Source organism: Haematobia irritans, chromosome 3 (assembly GCF_050003625.1).
Source record: "Haematobia irritans isolate KBUSLIRL chromosome 3, ASM5000362v1, whole genome shotgun sequence".
NCBI classification, from domain to species: Eukaryota; Metazoa; Arthropoda; class Insecta; order Diptera; family Muscidae; genus Haematobia; species Haematobia irritans.
The window spans coordinates 230126314-230151753 of NC_134399.1; the positions used below are offsets into that span (position 1 = coordinate 230126314).

The 25440-nt window shown below is 34.1% G+C and overlaps 2 protein-coding genes across 4 annotated transcripts in view; one reads left to right on the forward strand and one right to left on the reverse strand.

Moving 5' to 3' along the window:
* The window catches only part of LOC142228084 (uncharacterized), a 58011-nt gene extending 48924 nt beyond the window's left edge, over positions 1–9087 (reverse strand). The window contains exon 1 of one of the 2 annotated variants that reach the window (XR_012720065.1): positions 8827–9086. Coding sequence is in view for 1 of the 2 variants with exons in the window: in XM_075298387.1 (XP_075154502.1) it covers positions 8827–8914 (88 nt within the window). In the remaining variant the exon portion in view is untranslated. Of the gene's footprint in view, positions 1–8826 lie in introns of both variants that reach the window. The other variant, XM_075298387.1, reaches the window with a different exon arrangement.
* The window catches only part of up (Troponin T, skeletal muscle), a 452387-nt gene that overhangs the window by 247258 nt on the left and 179689 nt on the right, over positions 1–25440 (forward strand). The window lies entirely within an intron of this gene.

A 25440-nucleotide genomic window follows, 5' to 3' on the forward strand; every position in this document is an offset into this window, starting at 1 on the left:
TTTTTTGAAAAGGCACTAAAAGGGAAATTTGGTGCTTTTTGGAAAAAAAAAAGCACTAACTTTAATTCTAAAAGCACCAAATTGGCATCACTGGTTAGCGTGATTTCAACAGACGGACGGACGGACATGCTTAGATCGACTAAGAATTTTACTACGTCCTAGAATACATATACTTTATTGGGTTTTAGAGCAATATTTTGATGTGTTACAAACGGAATGACAAATTTAATATATGGTGGAGGGTATAAAAATAAGAATAAGCACAATCAATAAAGATTTAGCTTATAAATGGAATGCTATCTCCTAGAAAGGGATGTACTTGAAAGTTATAGCGGATATTTCTCATCTTCGAGTTCAATTCAAGTTGATGCCGATTGAATAGTAACTTAGGGGGTCAATTTTTTAATATTTAAATATGAATTCCTCTGTATTTTGGCTATACGGAGACTACACAGAAATAAAGACGGAGTTAGGATATATTTCACATATCATCCATTAGAAAATATGGTGTTACTTATTGATTCGATACCTTCAATACTATGTTTATATGCCGAACTGAAACAAACTGCAGCTTTCTTAAACTTTTTCAGTGATTCTCACAAGTGAAATAGTCTATACAACGGATATGAAAATCAACTTTTGAACTTTATGACATTTTTTGTTAAATGGGTAAGTAATTGGAATCAAATTTTGTTGAAAACTCATTTTGATAATGAATATTCCCGTGGTTTTGTGTTTCTAATTCCAGCAGTAAAGTGATATTTCTAGATTTTTAAATATTTGCCCTTGTTAATTTTCTCAGGATAATAGTGCACAATAACTTGATATTGCAAGTACTGTTACTCCAATTACCAAAAATAGTACCGGCTTTTGCGAAAACATCTGTACTCATCGTCGCACAACTCTTATCATACCTATACACATACAATAAAAATACATTGATGAATTTTAACTCTTTCCTGAATGTAAAAATATTGGTCACAGCAAAAATTGTCTTCTTACAGAAACACTTATGCAATTTGTACGTTTCTCCTTTATTCAAATTAAATTCGAACAAGTAATAATAGGTAAATAAATTATTTAAATTCATTTTGATAAAGCTAACCACATAACCATTTCCACACATTGCAATTGTAAATACAAATGATCTATGTAGGATGCCGGACGGTTGTTACAAAAATAGGAAGGCGGAATTTCTAAAGAACATTGTTTCATAGAAAAATGTTTGCAGCTACAGAGAAATGTAAAAACGACGAGTTTGCATTTTATTGTGTATTTAAATTGTGTGTATTTGTTTTCTTTATATTTCATTATTTACTAGACGCAGACACAAGTATGAAATCAAATTCATACTCGAATAATTTATTGCTATGCTGAAGACACTGTGGTTTGTGATAAGCGGTTGTTATATTATAATTAATGGTCATCCTTGATTTTTTTTTATTTTTTTAATTTTTCAATAAATTTTATTTTTTGAAGAAGATGAGTTAGGTTTTAACTACCCAACTCGTTCATATATATAAAGGGTGATTTGTTAAGAGCTTGATAACTTAAAAAAAAAAAAAAAACGCATAAAATTTGCAAAATCTCATCGGTTCTTTATTTGAAACGTTAGATTGGTCCATGACATTTACTTTTTGAAGATAATTTCATTTAAATGTTGACCGCGGCTGCGTCTTAGGTGGTCCATTCGGAAAGTCCAATTTTGGGCAACTTTTTCGAGCATTTCGGCCGGAATAGCCCGAATTTCTTCGGAAATGTTGTCTTCCAAAGCTGGAATAGTTGCTGGCTTATTTCTGTAGACTTTAGACTTGACGTAGCCCCACAAAAAATAGTCTAAAGGCGTCAAATCGCATGATCTTGGTGGCCAACTTACCGGTCCATTTCTTGAGATGAATTGTTCTCCGAAGTTTTCCCTCAAAATGGCCATAGAATCGCGAGCTGTGTGGCATGTAGCGCCATCTTGTTGAAACCACATGTCAACCAAGTTCAGTTCTTCCATTTTTGGCAACAAAAAGTTTGTTAGCATCGAACGATAGCGATCGCCATTCACCGTAACGTTGCGTCCAACAGCATCTTTGAAAAAATACGGTCCAATGATTCCACCAGCGTACAAACCACACCAAACAGTGCATTTTTCGGGATGCATGGGCAGTTCTTGAACGGCTTCTGGTTGCTCTTCACTCCAAATGCGGCAATTTTGCTTATTTACGTAGCCATTCAACCAGAAATGAGCCTCATCGCTGAACAAAATTTGTCGATAAAAAAGCGGATTTTCTGCCAACTTTTCTAGGGCCCATTCACTGAAAATTCGACGTTGTGGCTCGTTAGTAAGTCTATTCATGATGAAATGTCAAAGCATACTGAGCATCTTTCTCTTTGACACCATGTCTGAAATCCCACGTGATCTGTCAAATACTAATGCATGAAAATCCTAACCTCAAAAGAATCACCCTTTACTAGAGTTGGAAAATGCTTTTACAATTTAATTCAATAAAATTATGATCCTAACGAAACTGTTGGTATTATTCCTGAATTAAATTACGCCCATAGAGCCTTAAAATTGTATATATGAATTATTTTTTTTTATAATTTGCCCAATAATTAAGTTTTGAATATATTTTAGAATATCCCCAATATTTCTAGAATGGATATAATTTTTTTTTTTTGCGACAAAATTTAAATAATTTGTAATATATTATTAATTCTTATTGTATTTAAACTATTTGAAACAAAAAAAGTTGAAAGTACTTATTAAAATATGAAAAAATCCAGTTAGAAAAAAAAAATTAATCCAAAAATACTCCCTATGTAGTAAAAATAAAGAACATTTTTGGAAGGACATTTTTGGAAGTGCCTTTAGAACAACTTCCAAATTTTTTGCTAGGAAGCTATGTTCAATAGGAAGGGAATGTTAACACAAATTTGAAAGTTAATTTTACTGTCACCGTACATGTTTTGGGTTCCTTTAAAAATATTCATTATTATATATGCCTGAAAAAATTGTTGTTTTACAATATGAACTTAAAAATTATCATGTTTGATTCTTCAAACTGTGTGATAAATTTTACTAATCACTGTGTACTAAATGCAATACACTTCCACTAAATATGTGTCTCTATGCCATCGATTTGATGAAAAGTGTTGATGTGTATTACATTTTTTTTTTGGTAAAGTGCTGAATTTGTGAATTATTGCAAAATGACATCGTCATCAGAAATGAAAACAAATTACATACAAAGGCAGGGCAGAACATTCTTGCATCTGTGTGACTGTGAGGTTTTCAACAAAACTTAATAAATGTAAGTTGAAATGAACTGATCTTTTGGTCGCCTTCTTCTGAACCATTCTTTATAATTATCAACAATGTTTTATTGCAACTTTTATTAATTTATATTGAAATAAGATGTAGAAATTCCATGAAATGAATATAAATTCGATCTAGATAATATAAAGGAAAGTTAGATAAAAATAATAATAATGTATATACGGCCGTAAGTTCGGCCAGGCCGAATCTTACCTACTCTCCACCATGGATTGCGTAGAAACTTCTACGACAGATTGTCATCCACAATCGAATTACTTGGGTTGTGGTATTTTAAAACTTCTTAACATCGTTTCCTAAATTGTGAGGTAGTCCATACGTTGTATATATTAGTTATGTTATGTATGATAAGTATACAAATAATTACAAATCGACATGGACTTTTGCACGGTACGTAGAGAGCCAGAATTGAAATACGGTGGTCGCTTATATGGGGGCTATATAGAATTATGAACTTGAATTTTTGTGTGATTGGGGATCGATTTGTCTGAGGGCTATATATAACTATAGACCGATATGGACCTATTTAGACATGGTTGTTAACGGCCATATACTAGCACAATGGACCAAATTTCAACTGACTCGGATGAAATTTGCTCCTCCAAGAGGCTCCAAAACCAAATCTCGGGATCGGTTTATATGGGGCCTATATATGATTATGGACTGATATGGACCACTTTTGGCATGGTTGTTAAATATCATTTACTACCACCACGTACCAAATTTCAACCAGATCGGATGAATTCTTCTTCTACAAAAGGCACCGGAGGTCAAATCTGGGGATCGCTTTATATGGGGGCTATATATAATTATTGACTGATATGAACCAATTCCTGCATGGTTGTTGGATACCATATACTAACATCAAGTACCAAATTTCAACCGAATCGGATGAATTTTGCTCTTCCAAGGGGCTCCGGAGGTCAAATCTGGGGATCGGTTTATATAATTATATAATTATTGACCGATTTCGACCAATTTTTCCATGGGTGTTTGAGGCCATATATTAACACCACGTAACAAGCTTCAACTGAATCAGATGAATTTTGGTCTTCCAAGAGGCTCCGAAATCTGGTGATCGGTTTATATGGAGGCTATATACAATTATGGACCGATGTGGACCAATTTTTACATAATTATTAGAGACCATATACTAACACCATGTACCAAATTTCAGTCGGATCGGATGAAACTTGCATCTTTTAGAGGCTCCGCAAGTCAAATCGGGGGATCTGTTTATATGGGGGCTATATGTAATTATAGACCGATGTAGACCAATTTCTGAATGGTTGTTAGAGACCATATGCTAGCACCAAAATTTGCTTCTCCTAGAGGCTCCGCAAGCCAAATCAGGGGATCGGTTTATATGGGGGCTATATATAATTATGGACCGATGTGGACCAATTTTTGCATGGTTGTTAGAGACCATATACTAACACCATGTACCAAATTTCAAGCGGATCGGATGAAATGTGCTTCTCTTAGAGGCTCCGCAAGCCAAATCGGGGGAACGGTTTATTGGGGGCTATATGTAATTATGGACCGAAGTGGACCAATTTTTGCATGGTTATTATAGACCATATACTAACACCATGTACCAAATTTCAAGCGGATCGGATGAAATGTGTTTCTCTTAGAGGCTCTGCAAGTCAAATCGGGGGATCGGTTTATATGGGGGCTATATATAATTATGGACCGATGTGGACCAATTTTTGCATGGTTATTATAGACCATATACTAACACCATGTACCAAATTTCAGCCGGATCGGATGAAATTTGCTTCTCTTAGAGCAATCGCTAGCAAAATTTGGGGGTCCGTTTATATGGGGGCTATACGTAAAAGTGGACCGATATGGCCCATTTGAAATACCATCCGACCTACATCAATAACAACTACTTGTGCCAAGTTTCAAGTCGATAGCTTGTTTCATTCGGAAGTTAGCGTGATTTCAACAGACGGATGGATCGACTCAGAATTTCACCACGACCCAGAATATTTATATACTTTATGGGGTCTTAGAGCAATATTTCGATGTGTTACAAACGGAATGACAAAGTTAATATACCCCCATCTTATTGTGGAGGGTATAAAAATAGTATATAATTAAAACAATTTTAAACTAAATTAAATGTCATTTTTAAGAATAACAGAACGTCACGGTGCTTATACTTCGTGACTTGTTTTATATTTATAGTCTTTTTGCAATTACCATAAAAGAAAGCTATTATTTTTAGAATAAAGTATATTTTTATGGCTATTAGCACGAAACCGATAACTATTTATAAATACAAAAATATGTAAGGCACTTTTGCATTTCGAATTAAAAGAAGTGATTTTTGTACATATTAAAAGTAAATGAACAAATTTCCAAACAGAATGTTGTCAAAAACAAAACAAAATAAATAATTTTTGTTTTAAATTGAAGTGCTCCATTTAGAGGAACAATTTTTGACTAAAACATTGGATTAGTCGTTGAACTCGCAATATGAATAACGTTTGAATAATAATTCCAGTACCGTTTAAATAAGTATGTACATATATTTATAAGCAACTGTAAGATAAATCTGTAAACCGGACTGTTTCAAGGGCTATTATACGTTTCCAAGCTAACATATAGCATTCGAACGAGGTGGCTTCGAATGCATTCGAATAGAAACAACTTTCCTAATATTAAAGCTTTCCAGCGTAGTCTCTTGCGTCTGATGTCGGCAAAACTCGCAAATTTCGGGCAACTTCACAATGGTGATCTTTTGAAATTTTCACAAACGTATATTGCCTTTGACTAAGTGTTACAAACAATATTTTGGGTACAAAAAAATATTTACTGATCTCTTTTTAATATATATATCAAACATTTTCAAAATATTCCATAAACTTGAGTATTGCCGATCTATTTGCTGTGATATGTGAAATTAACACAGATTGGAGACTTTGGTCTCTGGGAACAAAACACATCCATACTACAGTTAGCCACCTTCGATATCGCAGACCGTTTCAATGTTTAGCTCAATGTTCTACGAGCTACTTTTAATAGCCCAATCCATTACACATCTCCCAAAATATGATCACTCGAAAAAGTCGCGATCATTATTGAGGTTACATAAACTTAATCAAGGTATCATAGGTACCCGCTAGTGTGGGAAGTATCAATTCACAAAATATAATTGGTGCTTCACTAACAACATTGTCGACTGGTTCCTTTTAGTATCCAAAGTAATCTGATATCTTCCAATACACAATAACTGACACGAAATAATCGATAGGGATTCATTTGAGTCCATCATCATTAGTATTCGTTGTTTTGCTTCATAAAGGTTGCGCCGTTTTTCTACGGAGTACAGATAGATGTAATATAAAAATATAGAAAAGTCAGTATTATCCTAAGTCCCGTGGTGATTGGGTGCATATTTTATGAATTCTGTTTACCCATGTTCAACTCCTTTATTTCTCACTAATTATACTTATTATTAGAAATAAATTATCATATCATATTTGACACTATCCGATTAAAATGTAATCTTTTCGTTACCATTAAATGGTTTCAGTCTACTACCATACCTCAAGCAACTGAACGACCAGTTTCATTACAGGGAATTAGTAATCGATAGGAGGTCGATTCACACTCACAGAGGACATCTCCATGTTAAATTCGCCACCTTTGAACGTAATCAGAAGAGGAGCCACTACACTTGACGTGGTGTGTGGCGACATTCCAGAATAAAACTAATTCCATGTATCAGCGGGTAGTTCGATAGTCTTCACATTGAAAATCGTACCAAACACTGGAAGTGATATTGGAAAACGGTAAGTCAGTTTGCTCTAAATTCGTTAATGATCCTTTTTATACTAAGTGACCATGAAAACGAAGTTCATTGGAAGTGAGCTTCAAAAGTAGAGAAACGACTGCTGCTATCCTTACACCATTTGAAAATCGTCATCAAATGTTGCAACTCAATAACTTTATTGGTGAGTATCTTGAAAACACCAAGTAACATAGGAAATCATTGATCCTATTAAGCATACCAAAACCTAAACAAACCCCCTGGGTTAAAGGTTAAAGTGGCAGCCCGATGGAGATTCAGGCTCACTTAGACTATTCAGTCCATTGTGATACACTCTGGGATCATTAATAAATACACTCTACTTCAGTCCATTGTGATACCCCCTGGGATCATTAATAAATACACTCTAGTTCACACATCCTTTACTCATAACTGACCAGTCGCTCTCGTTAAGTTTATAAAGGGTGATTTGTTAAGATCTTGATAACTTTTTTTTAAAAAAAAACGCATAAAATTTGCAAAATCTCATCGGTTCTTTATTTGAAACGTTAGATTGGTCCATGACATTTACTTTTTGAAGATAATTTCATTTAAATGTTGACCACGGCTGCGTCTTAGGTGGTCCATTCGGAAAGTCCAATTTTGGGCAACTTTTTCGAGCATTTCGGCCGGAATAGCCCGAATTTCTTCGGAAATGTTGTCTTCCAATGTTGTCTTCCAATGTTGTCTTCCAATGCTGGAATAGTTGCTGGCTTATTTCTGTAGACTTTAGACTTGACGTAGCCCCACAAAAAATAGTCTAAAGGCGTCAAATCGCATGATCTTGGTGGCCAACTTACCGGTCCATTTCTTGAGATGAATTGTTCTCCGAAGTTTTCCCTCAAAATGGCCATAGAATCGCGAGCTGTGTGGCATGTAGCGCCATCTTGTTGAAACCACATGTCAACCAAGTTCAGTTCTTCCATTTTTGGCAACAAAAAGTTTGTTAGCATCGAACGATAGCGATCGCCATTCACCGTAACGTTGCGTCCAACAGCATCTTTGAAAAAATACGGTCCAATGATTCCACCAGCGTACAAACCACACCAAACAGTGCATTTTTCGGGATGCATTGGCAGTTCTTGAACGGCTTCTGGTTGCTCTTCACTCCAAATGCGGCAATTTTGCTTATTTACGTAGCCATTCAACCAGAAATGAGCCTCATCGCTGAACAAAATTTGTCGATAAAAAAGCGGATTTTCTGCCAACTTTTCTAGGGCCCATTCACTGAAAATTCGACGTTGTGGCTCGTTAGTAAGTCTATTCATGATGAAATGTCAAAGCATACTGAGCATCTTTCTCTTTGACACCATGTCTGAAATCCCACGTGATCTGTCAAATACTAATGCATGAAAATCCTAACCTCAAAAGAATCACCCTTTATTAATAACTTTTCATTTAAATTTGGTTAAATCTTCTAAAATAGATTGAAACTCCAAATTAAACATTCATCTTACATTTCCATATGGAAATTGTTTTAAATGTATAAACCCAAATGACTTTTAAATGTATAGCGTGTCAAATAAGGTTTGCCTTGGAATTCCATTGGCGCTAATACTGTAGCTAACAATATACCCCTCACAATCTATTGGAATAGTTGAGGACAACGGGCAACATATCAGTAGAGAGACCACTATTAGGTCATATTGAGATATTTACCCTCTCCAATATTACTCACTGGCGTAGCAACAGATGATGGAGCACAGCATAAACTTTACAATACAAGGCAATGAAGAATGTGGAGTACTGTTTTGGTCCAAAGACATTACTGGTATTCTTGAAGTTCCATGCAAATGCAATACTATGTATTTGGCCTAAAATGTCAAAGTTGCAAAGATGGCTACGGGAACAAAGGGATCGAAGCTAGGAAACGGTAGCAATTTGCCCCTTATACGTTTGTTCTGTTGAATTGAATGTTCGGGTATTGTTTCTGGATTTTATTTCTTTCTTTACCTTCTGCAATTGGATGTAAAAACTCCGCGATTACACAAACAGCTGTTTTTCACTTGCTCTTTTGGGGCTTTTCTTTCAATTTCACTTTTTTGTTTTCTTTTGTATATTTCCTTTCTTCTTCAGAGCTTGCTTTTTGTTGTTGTGGCACTAAAAACAAAATTCATTCACACATTCTGCAGATTCACATGTTGCTGCGTTTCCTCTTTATGACGACATTACAAATTTGATTGGATATTTTGTCTCGGAATACAAGAATGCCTTGCGTTTGGTAGACGGTAGATATTTATTGAATTAGGGTTTCATATTCACATGGATTTTACGAGTACACAAACAATATTATTTTTGTGCTAATGTAATACGTGTCGGCAAAAACAAAAAACACAAACAAATTCTCACAAATTTCTTTAACAATCCGCGACGACGATATCCACTTGACGTTTAACATGAAATGAGAAGAAATGGGAAAATAATTTCCCGAAAGCTTGGTGTTGTTGAAATATCACCATCGCTAAATTGTTCGTTTGAGCGTTGACGTAGTTTCAGTTTTCTTTTGCATAATACGGCTCACATGGAGAGATATGTTGTCACAAGTTGCACGATAAATCCAAAGCCCATCAATAATGCGCTTTACAGACTATCAGTTATTCCGGACGACAGTGCTCGTGTCGAACATATCTTATATATTGTGCACATTATAATATGGCGTTCTCACCAAGCATGTTTCGGGGTTTAAGATGTTTTCCCTTTATAATCATTTCAAAACGAGTACTTTTCCCCATACAACAATTCATGTTCAAAACACAAGTTTTCCTCCAAAACACGTTAATTTTATAATGTAAACGCCCCTTATTTGGAATATGCTCTGACTGAACATACTCATTTCAAAATATATGTCAAAATATTAAAATAAATTTCATTGAAAAAATGAATAAACAAAGCCTTTGGAGACAATAGGGACGTGAAAATAACTTAAAAAATGTTTTCCATTTGTGATCGCGGTATTTATTTGAACAAATGGTGAGTATATTTGAATTTAAAGGAAATGGGAATTTCGAATTTCCATGGAAACCGTCAAACTAAAACATCTCAACTCGGTATGAAGGGTGAAATGTTTTAGAAAAACGAATGAGGAAAACGAGTCAGTGGGAACATAGCATATGCTATGCATATGCATATGCATATGCATATGCAACAACTTTTCAGTTTGAGGGTAAATATAATTTTCAACATAAATTCAACTTGACTTGAAATAGCTCATCTTCAATACATCTTCAAATTGTTTGCGAATTACTTCCAATTTGCCAAAATGTTGACGAAATCTTTGAAAAGTTGTTGAAGATAATATGAGAAAACTTTGACAAAACACTACCCTAAAATGCAACAAAAAAACCATGTGGTTTTCAATACTTATTTGTGCAACGAAGTTCGTGGTCAATTGCAAGAAATAAAAAAATGGAAAATTTTAGACAAATAACCAAATAGTTTACAAAAATAGGTAAATGAAAATAATAAATGAAATAAAACTTTAAGGAAGTCACTAAATGTATATCTCTTTGCAGAAAACTAAAATTATGGATTCTACGTTCTTGAAAACATTAAAAAGCTGACCGATGAAAAAATGGTGTACAATTAACTGGAACTGCTTCAAATAGTTTATAATAATTGGAACGTCAATATGAAAAATTAAATCAACACTTTAGAGAAGTCACTAAAATTAAATCTGTTTGCAAGAAACTAAAATCTTTGGATGCTACATTCTTGCAAACATTAAGAAGCTGACCAATGAAAAATGAGTGGCTTATCGACAAGAAAAAGTTTCCAAAAACATTACAAGTGCAACCAAATAAAATTGTTAAAAACAACAAATTGTTGAAATTAACAACTACTGGATGAAAATGTGCTTCACATCGTCAGTTTAATTCATATGCTATTATCAGTTTAAAATGGATATTTTGTGAATTCCTTCTGCTGGAAATCAATTCTAACACGCGGTCCAGTACGTTCCTAATTTCAAATTGCCCTCATGTTAATACATTTTAATGTTGTTTTATGACACCAAAAGGAAGGAAATCGAATTATCAACGCAAAAGTGTTTACTAATAATGTTTAAGATATTTAAAGTTTTGTTGTTTGTTTGTTGTTCTTATTTGTTGATATGTTTAATAAGATTATTATTTATCAATTGGTATTGTAGTGTATTATGTAGTGTAGTGTATTATTATATATTTTATTTTGATGAAAATGAATAAATTATACAAAATTCATAGAATTTTGGCTTTGACTTTCAATTTGAAGTGGGGATAGCATTCATACAAATTTAGGTTGAAAAGTATTTGCAACGATGTTAATTTTGAAATTGACTCGCATCGAAAATTGTTTGACAAATTATTGAGTAGCGATGCATTTCAATTTGAGGATAACACTTGAGATATTATTGCTAATGTGTTGAATTTCACTGTTGAGGGTAATGTCTGTTTTTTGTTGAGAACGCGATTTTCTCAACAATTTCTCAACTTGAATATTACCCTAATCCTTTGAAAAAATGTTTAAAAATTGTTGAAATTTAGCATTTTTCAAACGCTTGTGTTTATTGGGTATAAGTTAAGTCCAAAGGCATAATCTATACTGCTGTAGTTTATGGGATCGATAACACATTTACCGATTATTTAGTCATCGCCGGCAAGTCATATCGAACTGTAAGATTCTTTACAAACACCGACATTCCGTCCGGAATAACTGATAGTCTGTAAAGCGCATAACTGAAGAGACAATGAAGCCGACCCATTTTTGTCGGCGGTGGCTGACACTACATTTTTGCCTCCTGCGTCGGCGGCTTGTCGGCTAAGCCGATATAAATTTGTCCATTCAGCGGCGCACAATTATCCATTGTAAAATCAATTTGAAGTTATCCGAATGGTAATGAGATTAGTTGTACAACCAATCTTACAATTAAATTTTCATTTCGTTAAAATTTTCTGAGCTAAATTTTTGCAAAACTGTTATAGCAGTTTCAAATTGATTGATTGTGGGTGGAAGGTTCAAAATGTTGGCAAAAAAACTACAATTATTAATAATTTTTTTTCTGATTTAAATTGATATTTTTGATTAATTAGCGGCTAAATTTGAGTCTACATATTCGGCGGAGGCGTCGAATGACACAAAATGGTCGGCGGAAACTGAAATTGGCAGATAAGATTAATATCATACACGTCGGATCAGCAAATCAAACATTTTTGTTTGAAGAAGAAGACATTCAGATGTAAACAAATAAAGAATGAAAGAAAGAATTTCTTGAAAATTCTTGACATTTACTACCAAAGACCATTAATAAAGAAGACGTGAGATAAGCTTGTTCTTTCTCTTTTTCTTGAAGAAACAGAGATTAATATCATACATGTTGAACGTTTGATGGAACATTTTCTCTTGTTTTCTTTTGTGCTTCTTCTCACAATCAAAACAAAACTAAAAAAAGAACAAGGGAAAGAAGGTAATCAGGTGTTTTCAAAGTACAGTGGAAAGTGAGGTCGAAATTTATAAATAAATTTTGTGAAACCCGTTTAGGTATAAAAAAAAAAAAAAACAAATCAATCTAGGGCAGACAGAACACTGTTTCCTTGTGGCTGTGGAATCTGAGAAGTTGGCTGTAACTAACCGTTCCAAAGGTAAGTTTAAATTTTTATATGTTATATGTATGTAGAATTGTTAATGTTACGAAGTGACATTCTAATATTATTATCCTTTTTGAATAAAAATTGTTAGCAATTTTTTGCTAAAGGCCGGTATGCACCTCTAGCGAAAAATTTCATTCCCATAAGAAATGCATTGCTATTTATGCTAACGAAATTTTCGGTAGCGTTCAATTTCGTAAGCTGGTACGCACCTCTAATGAAAATAACAGGGTTGTCAAAAGCATATTATGGCAGCAAACATTTCATTTATTACAATCATTGTGTGCGTAAAAGTTTTAAAAGGTCTGTACATAATAAACAATTTATTTGAGGAATATTTGGAACATATATTAACAATTTTTAAAAGCGATTAGCTGGTTTAAAATTTGTGTACACAGCCCTGTTTTTTTGTTGTAGACTTAAATAAATTTTTGCTACCGAAAATTTCGCTAGAGGTGCATACCGGCCTTAATATTAGATTTTCAGTTTGAAGCAGTAACATTGAACACTCCCTAAGGCACACAAATTTAGTTAGAAATATATCTACTTTACGATTTAGGTTCTTTTTATAGTTTAGATATTGATTTCAATGTAAAGGGGATATATATATTTCTCTCTCTGCAAAGTTTAAAATTTGGCGGAAATATTCGACGTCAAATTTTTGGGAGATCAATTGGCGCGAAAATATTGACATTGACAGGAAAAAATTTGCAGACATTCAATTGTCTTCTGAAAATGAGAAAAGCAACTTGCGCTCGAATTTGTTAAGTATTGCAAGCAAAAAAAATTATCTGCTTTTCTTAAAAGTTTTTTCAAAGTGTAGTGATAAAGTGAAAAATAATAAAAAAATGCAGTGTATTGTATGTGGAAGTGTTAAACTTCTCGGCGACAACCAAACGCACTTTTGGCTATTTCCAGATTCCGACAATGAGAAATGGTGCTATAACCTAGGAATCAAGGAAGAGAAGCTGCCCAATCTAGCCCGGATTTGTAGTCGCCATTTCACGTCGGAGTGTATCCTTCAACGAAAGATGCGGAAGTGAGCAATGCCTACATTGATGCTGGGTAAGCGTTTTCCAAGATGTAGAAGTCATGCGAATTTTTGTAGCCTTGTAATAAATCGTCGGATATAACGTCCAATTGTTTTCATGGTCTATAGAAACAAAATTTTAAAAATATTCTATAGATACAAAATTTTGACAATTTTTTTTATCGAAATAAAATTTTGAAAAAATTTTTGTGTAGCAAACAAAAAGACAAAAAAAATGTTATCCCTACACAGGAAAAAAGTATATTTCGATTACAAAATTAATGTTTCTATATATTTTTCACTTGCATTGTTAATTGTATTTACTAGTTTAAGGCCGGTATGCACCTCTAGCGAAAAATTTCATTCCCATAAGAAATTCATTGCTATTTATGCTAACGAAATTTTCGGTAGCGTTCAATTTCGTAAGCTGGCACGCACCTCTAATGAAAATAACATGGTTGTCAAAAGCATATTTTATTTCTTTTTTTTATTTCTTTATTTCTGTGTCTACGGAATAAAATCCTTACACACTGGCAATACAAATTTTCTTAATCCTAATAAAAGTATATAATATAAATATTAAACTATTAAATTATTCAACATTTTTAAATTCAATTTCACATCAAATACAACACCCAAATCACAAATCTCAGTAACAGTACTAAGCGTTCGCATATCCATACTGTATTTAGACATAATAATACTCCGGCCTCGATAAAAAAATATGTACACATTTTGCAAGGTTTACCGGCAAATTATTAAGTCTTGACCATAAAATAAACCTATCTATATCCTCCTGTAACAACACAACATCATTCGAACTCCTTATAGATCTAAAAATCTTAAGATCGTCTGCATATAAAAGATGTCTTGGATACTTAAAACAATCTTGAATATCATTAATAAAAATATTAAAGAGCAAAGGCCCTAACACACTTCCCTGTGGAATACCAGAAGTTTGAATATATTGTTCTGAGCATGTATTGCCAATACAAACAGAGCAAACTCTGTGAGATATGTAAGATCTAAGAAACTTAATAAAATTATCAGAAAACCCAATTCTGGACAATTTATAAATCAACAAATTGTGTGGAACTTTATCGAAAGCCTTTGAAAAATCTGAATAAATAGTATCTATCTGCAAATTAATCTCAAAATTACGAATACAGTAATGAGTGAAATCAACTAAATTACTGGTAGTAGACCTACCAGGCATAAAACCATGCTGTGATTGATTAATAATGTATTTCACATTAAAAAGTATATGTCTACAAATTATATGTTCAAACACCTTTGCAAAATTACGAAATTTCGAAATAGGACGATAATTAGTAATAAAGTCTTTCCGACCTGATTTATAAACAGGAATAACTGTGGCAAACTTCCACTTTTCTAAAAAATAGCCAATTTTTAAAGATTTATTAAAAATTATCTTCAAAGGTTCTATCAATGAATTGCAACATTTTCTTATAGCAAATGCTGAAAAGCCATCCAAATCACTCCTGTAGGAGGTGGACAATTTATTCACACCATAAACAATATCATCATCTTCAATTTGAAATATCGAAATATCACAAAGCTGCCAAATATTGACGACAGAATCAGTATTGAAAGTATTGTCATCACTGGAAAAGTTGGAACAAAAGAAATCTCTAAACATATTGGCATACGAAAGAGCAGATTCTGACACATCACCATTATAATACATCACAGATGGGAGACTAGACGACATTCTTCTTGAATTTATAAAACTCCAAAAACGTTTGGGATTAGTTTTTATCGAATCCCCAAAACTCATAACATATTGATTATATAAAAACTTATTCAAGAAGTTGAATTCCCTCTTATAATGCAGATATAAATTCTGATCATATGTAGATCCACTATTTCTAAAATTTGTATAGTGTCTATTAGGCAAATTCTTCAATCTTTTCAGGCCTGCAGTATACCACGGCAACTTATGAACTCTCGGCCTAGACATAGGAATGTTATTACTGAAAACTTCATCCAAAGCCTTCAGGAATTCCTCATAGCATATAGATACAATGTCACTCTGTAAAACTGAGTCCCAATTTATTTCAGAAATAAGCAAATTAATACCATGAAAGTCACATGCATTGTAATCATAGCGCTGACCACTATCAGTACCAATGACAATTTTTTTTATCGAAATAAAATTTTGAAAAATTTTTTGTGTAGCAAACAAAAAGACAAAAAAAAATGTTATCCCTACACAGGAAAAAAAGTATATTTCGATTACAAAATTAATGTTTCTATATATTTTTCACTTGCATTGTTAATTGTATTTACTAGTTTAAGGCCGGTATGCACCTCTAGCGAAAAATTTCATTCCCATAAGAAATTCATTGCTATTTATGCTAACGAAATTTTCGGTAGCGTTCAATTTCGTAAGCTGGTACGCACCTCTAATAAAAATAACAGGGTTGTCAAAAGCATATTTTGGCAGCAAACATTTAATTTATTACAATCATTGTGTGCGTAAAAGTTTTAAAAGGTCTGTAAATAATAAACAATTTATTTGAGGAATATTTGGAACATATATTGACAATTTTTAAAAGCCGGTTTAAAATTTGTGTACACAGCCCTGTTTTTTTGTTGTAGACTTAAATAAATTTTTGCTACCGAAAATTTCGCTAGAGGTGCATACCGGCCTTTATTACATTTTAATCTTGATTCAGCTTTTTAGTTGGAAATATTATGAAGAAATTTTTTCCAGTGTAGGCAAAATGTTTTTAAAAACATTCCCAACTTTTGAAAGTAATTAAGTAGTCGTTATTAAATTCACTTCGTAGGTCACACCAAGACGAATCTTCATGAATCAAGATTTGAGATCACAGCACCAAGAAAATATGTAAAAGTTTGCGCCATAAAGGGATGCAAATCCATATCGACAAATTCTAAATTATACGCGTTCCCTGCAGACAAAGCAAATGGATGGAAGCATGCATCTTGAAAGATGAATTACGCCCCTTAAAAACATTATTTATTTGTCCCAATCATTTCCACGCAAAAATGGTTGGATCCACACGCCTAAAAGATGCCTTTCCCATATAGTCAGTTGGGATGGATGAAAAATTGAATATAGATGAGGAAATGGCAAGGCGAATGGATATAGAAGAAGAAATGGAGGAGTTAGATACTCGGCCAGGAACATCAAATGAATATCGAGGAACGGTGAAGGAGCAGTTTTTGGTCGAAAAATGTATTGATCGCTCAAAGTTTGCAAGACGGTTGGAGGAGCAATCCAAGAAAGACAAAAAGGAGGCGCAAATGGAAATCAAGCGTCTGAAAAAACAAATTGAATACCTTGGAGAAGAAAATAAGGAATTGCGTTCGTGTCTTAATTTTATCTCCACCAATACTATCGATGCCACACACGCTTCGCAGAGTGCACGCATTTTCGCCAACCTAATATGCAGAAAAAGGCGAAAAGTATATACAGAACAGGAGCGCGAGTTCATTCTTAATTTTTACTTTAAGTTTCCGAAGGCTGTTGAATTTTTGAAATCGAAGGAAGATTTCGCTCTACCAAACGATAGGACAATTCGTTCTTGGGTGCCTCTCAAGCACTTGACCCCTGGAAAAAATCCCCTTTTTGTTAAGGGATTAGAAGAAATGGCTTCCCAAATGGATAAAAGAGACCATGGTACTTTTTGATGAGATGGCATTGCGGGCGGAACTGTCATACAATAAGGATTTGGACATGTACGAAGGATTGGAAGAGGAAATCGGACTGGTAAGATTGCGACGAAAGTACTTGTAATAATGGTGAAAGGAGCTTTTCGTGCATGGAAGTTCGCTTTCAGTTTTTATTTTACCAAAAACGGATACTCTGGAAAGTCTTTCGAGGAAATTATAGAGGATAACATACGAGTGTTGGAAGAAGATTGTGGTCTCACAATACTCTGTATGATAGCAGACCAAGCTTCGACAAACGAGAAACTATTCTCCACATTATGTGGTTATAGCTCTCAGAACTTTTTTCAACGTAACGGACACCGAATTTATACGATGCACGACCCGCCACATATATTCAAGGGCACTCGAAATGCCTTATTAGTGCGTGATATCGCAACTCCTAATGGAATTGCTTCATGGCATGTAATAAAGGATTTTTTTACTACCTCCAAATCTGCAAGGCTAGCGCCAAAATTGACATTTGCTCATATTAACCCAAACACATTTCAAAAGATGAATGTGAGAATGTGCGCCAATATTATGAGCCACACGGTGTCCAGCGGCATTAAATATGTGCATAAAGCTGGCAAATTTGAGAATATATCGCTGGTTAACTATAATGCCGTCGCTACAGCGGATTTCCTAGCAAATATGAACGACGGTTTCGACTTATTATGGGCCGATCGTTTGGGGAGAAAAATCCGCTGAAAATACAAATAACCCTGACAAATGGGGCAATAGAAAAGTTTTTGGCCTTCTAGGAATTTATAAGAAGTTTTCAAGTTTTGGTAGAGAAGCGGAGCAGCAGAAGTTTTATCAATCTAATGGCAATGATTGATGCTCTAGTAGATATGGTGCAGCATATCTTCGAAGTTATGCCAGACATAACTTTTGTCGCTCAAGGTCGCTTCAACCAAGATGCCCTTGAAAATTTCTTTGCTCGCGCTAGGTCCAGATGTGGAAACACCCGTCCGTCCGCAAGAGAATTTACGGGTTTCATGTCGCATTTGAGCTCGATGACATTTGTTAAAAACGAATGCAAGCTCTCAAATTGCGGGGATGATGACCTTAATAGTAAAATGCCTATAATTCTTCAAGAAAGAACTGAATCGGAAATGGAAGCGGCAGAAGTTTTAGCCAATTTAAATGCACCAGGTACAATTGCGGATACAAGAATACATACAGAAAGAAGTCGTGCAGAATTGGAAGCAGCTGACGTTTTACAAAGCTTAAATATGTTTGAAGGAACAATGGACGAACAAACAGCGATGTCGGTCGTGGAGCTTTCCGACAAATATTTGAAGTAAAATATTGCTTTATTTTATTATTATTATTTTTATTGTCTGTATATATTTGTTTCCCTTTCTGAAAACTTCGCTTGATTTGGTTACATTTAAACATTACAGCTTTTTTACTTCTATCTATTTGTTGGTTTATTCTGATTATTTAGCCAAAAAACAAAAAGCGAATTTTCAGAAACGTATGGCTGGCAAACATCCTTCTACTTAACCCTGACGAGGGTGCCGGCTGCCACGATTTCCGTATACGTTTAGCTTTCTATACATTGGATGAATATTCCATTTTTTTCAATGTCCAATGAATAATAAGCCACGAATACGACTTCAACAAAGGATTTGCGCATTGCGCATACTACAATTTTTCATTTGATTGGGTTGATTTTTTCTCTTCTTTGTTTACATTGTCTTCTTCTTCATCAAACAAAAATGTTTGATTTGCTGACTCAACTTGTATGATATTAATCTCCGTTTTCTATTACTAACACTATAAAATTCACGTCTTCTTTATTAATGGTCTTTGTTTACAACATCTTACGGCTTGGCATGTTTTGATTATATCAAAACGAACAAAAAATAGTTTCATTTGTTAAAGAGATGTGTACACCAAATTAGCAATTGTTTTTCACAATAGTAAAAAGTTTCGGTTTCGAACAGGCCTAAAGTCCCCTGCAATTGCATGCAAACGTGTGTTACATAAGGTAAAATGTCTCATTGTTTATAAAGGTTTACTCAATGTTTACAAAAATATGACAATTAGGAAGCGCAATTTTCTTTTTAACTATTGAAATCTGGGCTAGAACCCACGACTAGTATGTATGTCCTACAAGGCAACTACTACTACTTGGTACCGTAGTCATTCACATTACACTTCCAAAATCCACTTTAACTAGATTTCAACTGTCTTATCATATTTAAAATATTGGAAAACGGGAGCGAAAAAATAGCAAATTCCCGGGGAAAAAAACCCTATACATCAGCAGAATATAGCAGAATTGTAACTTTTAACTATACATATATCTTTACTAATGAAACATTAATGGCCAGTTTCTCTATCCCTCCTCCGGGAGTAACAATTTGTATGGGATCAGCTGATTTATCCACACGATAAATAATAAAAAGACATTGAGAAACCGGCCCTAACAATGTGATTTTCGACGTACAAAAGTTATACATTGAAGGATTTATAAATTTTTATTCATATTAATAAAACTCTAAATAAACCTGTTTTACTTGACCTGTCTGCTAATGTTTTCGGAACAATCAGATTGTTCAACAGACGAAAATAATCGAGAAGTTTCACCCCATATGTAATAGGTATTTTTAGTTAATGTGGTGTCACGATGGACTGAATAGTCTAAGTGAGCCTGAAACTTAATCGGGCTGCCACTTCCCTGCCAACATGTTTTGAATTAGACGGCGCTTCTGAGAATCCCCACCACGTCGAAAACAGTCGTATGCGATATCCAATAAATTTAGAACGACGCCAATAAGAGCCCCTTCAAACTATTAGAACAAGTGCATTTTAAGATAGTTGTAAAAGAATTATTGTGGTAAAATAAAATACGAATGTTGAGATGTTTATCAATTTGAATAAAAATTTATAAATTATTCCAGGTATAACATTTACCCCCATTTTCATGAAGCCCCGTTAATGCTACGTTAGCTAACGAACTTTTAAACCGTACTACGAACATACCTGTCATCTTGCCTATTCCATATGCCAGTTAGGAACTTAACTGATACCAAATTTTCAGTTAAAGTTAACCAGGAAAAAGATATTTCCATTTTTCTTTCCGTTAACTGGCAGCTACAGCCTAACGGAGGTACATGAAAATGCCCTGCCAGCATTTCAAAGTTCCATTTCATCCTCATCGCTACCACCGACTCGTAAGTGATACTGTAACAATCGCCAACTGTGATAGTATTTTGCCATCACTATTGTTACAAGAGCCATTTTATATTTTGTGAAACACCAAACTAGCTTCTTATAATTTATTTAAATAAAAATGATAAATTAAATGCTGAAAACATAGTTATTTCGCTTAAAATTGTGAAAGGTATATTGGTGAACAATTTTTTAATTTCCAAATGGAATAAGTGATAGTTTTTCAAACATTTTTCCAGTCACGCTGCCTCCATTGGGAATAAAAGCACTGGCTGATAGACGCTACAACATGTAACTTGCAACTTGTAACTCAACATCAATCTTTTATTAATGCATAAAAATATGTTAAATGTGATGTGATAGTCGTATAAATGTTATATTTATGAGAATTTATAAATTTTTAATAAAATTAATAAATATCTAAAAAATCGTGTTTTACTTGACCACAATGATTCTTTTACAACTATCTTAAAATGCACTTTGTCTGATTGTTTGAAGGGGCTCTTATTTGCGTCCTTCTAAATGTAACCAGAAGGGCACCTAATAATTGCACTCATGCGATACTTTCTTGTAGTAACTTGGCGTGGTACAACTTCTCAATATTGACGGCGATTTTCCAAGGAGTTTTGGATATCGTATACGACTGTTTTCGACGTAGTTGGGATTCTCAGAAGCGCCCCCAAATTCAAAAAATGTTGGCAGGGAAATTTTATTTCATCCAAAGGACAAAAAATAATTAAAGAAAATAGAAATACGGTACTTTTATTCAAATAAGCTTATGCATTCAACATCTACTTCCTTGTCTGCAAAATGTCCCCCTGTGAGCAATCGAAGGATCAATCTTTGAAGTACCATAGACGGTTCGCATTGGTTCTCGTTTTGAATATTCCCGATATATACCTATTAGAGGTTGAGATAACATCGCTGTTACTACCGATGTATCGATGTTTTAAAATTTTTGTAAACTCGATGTTTTATAACGGCCATTGATTTTTTCTTTGTCATTTTTGTGCTGGTAACTTCCTGCGAATATGAACGAATGTTCAACAAGGCGGGGCAAATTATTTCTGATCGGCGAACGCGCCTAAAGCCGATGGTAGTCGATTTCCTCTTCCATCGTATTCCAATCCTTCGTACATATCCAAATCCTTGTTGTATGAAAGTTCCGCCCGTAATGCAATCTCATCAAAAAGTACCATGGCATATCTGATATCACATATCTTTTCTCCATTTGAACAGACATTTCTTTAAATCCCTTGACGACAAGGAGATTTATTCCTAGATTCAAATGTTTGAGAGGTTCCCAAGAACGAATTGTCCTATCGTTTGGCAGAATGAAATCTTCCATCGATTTCTAATACTCAACAGCCTTCGGAAACGTAAAGTAAAAATTAAGGATGAACTCGCATTCCTGTTCTGAATATACTGTACGTACTTTTCTGCATATTAAGTTGGCGAAAATCCGTGCACTTTGCGAAGCGTGTCTAGCATCGATAGTGTTATACACACGACTTGCAATCTTTGAGCGTTCAATATATTTTCAACCAAAAACTGTCCCTTCACCGCTCCTCCATTTCTTCTTCAATATCGATTCGTATTGCCGTTTCCTCATCTATATTAAATTTTTCGTCCATCCCAACTGAATATATGGAAAATGCATCGTCTTTTAGGCGTGTGGATCCAACCATTTCCACGTGGAAATGGTTGGGACAGATGAATAATGTTTTTAAATGGCGTAATTCATCTAATTCAAGATACATGCTTTTATCCAGTAAATCCCTTTTCGCTGTCTGCAGGGAACGCGTACAATTTAGAATGTGTTGATATTCATTTGCATCCCTTTATGGCGCAAAGTTTCACATATTTTCTTGGACTAGGCATCTCATATATTGATTGATGTAGATTTTTGTTGGTGTGACCTACGAAGTGAATTTTATAAGGACTGCTACTTTACTACTTCCAAAAATTAGGAAAATTTCTAAAAACATTTTGACTTCATGTGTAGTCAAAATGTTTTTAGGAATTTTCCTAATAAAATATTTCCAATTAAAAAGTCGCATGCAGATTAAAACATAACAAATTTTAAAAAATACAATTAACAATGTAAATGACAAATAAATAGAGCAATTAATTTCGTAATTGAAATACATTGAAATTGAAATTTTTCAGTTGGAATAAATTTTAAGAAAAATTCAATTCAAATGAATGATTTTATATACACATTGGAGTTAGGATAAAAACCATATATTAACTTGGACAACAGTGAATATTAGGAGCATACAGCTTTACATTTCTTGCAGACCTTGGAAATGCTAACTCAAGCAGTCTGTTAATGGTTTTGGAACAAGAAAATAATCGAGAAGGTTCAGCGGTTAAAACTAGAAGTGCCCATACGTAATAGGTACTTTTACCAAACATTTCACTGTTCACACCGAGTTGATATGTTTGACGGTTGCCAGGGAAACTCGGAATTCCCATTTACTCTAAATTCAAATATACGCAACGTGTGTTGAAATAAATACCTCGATCGCAAAGGGAAAACATTTTTTTAAATTATCTTCACATCCCTATGTTGTTCAAAGCCTTTGTTTATTCGTTTTTTCTAGATTTGATTCTTGAAGGGTCAAATAATGTCCTTTTGTCTCGTACACATTCGAGTATTGGGGTAAAAATCTACTGAATGTAAAGCTCGGATAGTTTGAAAGGCATTTTTCGTGCAATTATCTTAAAAATTTAGACGAGAAATTTAAGATTTCTACAAAACTCAGGTAAAATTTATATCTTCCAATTTGTCTTCATATGTGCATTTGAACTCATATTCCTGAGCTTTAAAAATCATATCCACCTGAAATTTTAAACACCAACGAACACGGTTATAACGAACTTGCAGAGACAACATTTTTTGTTCGTCATAACCAAAATAAAGGACATGAACAAAATAGCCACTTGGAACATACATAGCGGCTTGGAACTTCGAAGAAATTGTTTTTGATGTATATCAAGTGTAAATCGGTCGGAGCACTAAAAAAATTGTCCGATTTGATGTTGCCACATATCGTGGGAAATGCGGCTTGCTTGTATGTTTCAGATCGAACACGTCCAAATTGTTTGTTATTGACTGCTATTTTTTGTATTATTCACTTCACTTTATCACTTACATATATCACCCAGTTTGAATAAACTTTTTTTTGAATGCAGATAATTTTTTTTCTTGCAAAAAGACTTTTAAAAGCATCGCAGAATCGCGCGCAAGTTGCTTCTCTCATTTTAATAAGAAAAGTGAAAGCTGCAAAAAAATTGCAGAAATTTCAAGATTTTCGCGCCAATTATTCTCTCAAAAATTTGAAGTAGGATATATAGAAAAGGTTTACCGCCAAATTATACAAATTCACAATGAAATCAATAACCAAACTGTAAAAAGAACATAAAACGCAAAGTAGAGATATATTTCTAACTAGATTTTTGTGACTTATGCTTAGTACTGCACGCTCACAAAAAATCGCTTCTGTAACATATACTCCCAAACATATTTTGCTTCAAGCATATACATTTTTGGCTATTGCCCAAACATTTATATGTTTGATCTCTTCCAATATATAATATGTTTGAAAGCATATTGGTCTAAACAATATATTGTTACGTTTTTATATTTAGGCGTTTTCAATTACCCGACAATTAAAACACAGTTCTTTTAAATAACGACAATCTACAATTCATTTACTATGACTTCACACTTTACAATTCGTTCACACTGAAGTTATTCGTTTGACGCTTTAATTAAGACTGACTCGTTAGCAGCATGCGAGCGCTTTTATATATGACGGTGTGGCAATACGAGAACATTCTGGTAGCACTACAATATTCTGGCAACGCCAGAACATTCTTAATGCTAGAAGGATCTACGACCATTAAGTAATTCGTCTGGTGGCTGCCAAACACATACACACTCACATAGATATATGCTCGCATTACTACAACAACAATGACAATAGACAATGAGATGAAATGAGAAAGCAAAATAACAAAGCAAAGGGGTTGTTATTCTATGAGAGAGTAAGAACTAACATTTCGGTAAGCAAACAAAAGAACATAAAAGAAATTCAGGAAAATACTAGAAAATGAATAGATGATTCCAACAAGTGATAGCGAAATTTTATCGTTACAATTTTAAATTTTAAATTAACGGAAACTAATTTAAATAAACTTATATCTATAATTATCAAATTCGTAACACTGCCTCCCGCTTAAGCCTGCTCGTCCCGAACAGGCACAGAACCTGTTCCGTAAGGAGCCAATCGTTCCAGATGTACAACTTTCATCTTTGATCTAGGGCTGTCGTCCTTCTGAATCCGGTATACAACATCATTGATCTTCTTGATGACTTTGTATGGGCCTTCCCACTGTGTTTGCAGTTTAGGACACAATCCTTTCTTTCGTTGCGGGTTAAATAGCAGAACCAATTCTTCTTCTTGGAAGCCCTCAGTATTTACAGCACGATCGTATCTCGCCTTCATTCTGTTGCTGACCATTTTTATTTTGTTGCACACTGATTCGTGAACTTCTCCGAAAGTGTTTGGAATGTCGTTTCTGTTTTCTTCCATGGCGAGCTCATTAGGTTTAGCGCCGAATATCAGATCTCCAGGCAACTTCAACTCAGTTCCGAATAGAATATTGGCCGGTGTTCGAGAGGTGGAATCATGAATGGCAGATCTATAGGACAGCAAAAACTTTGGTATATGCTCGTCCCAGTCCCTCTGGC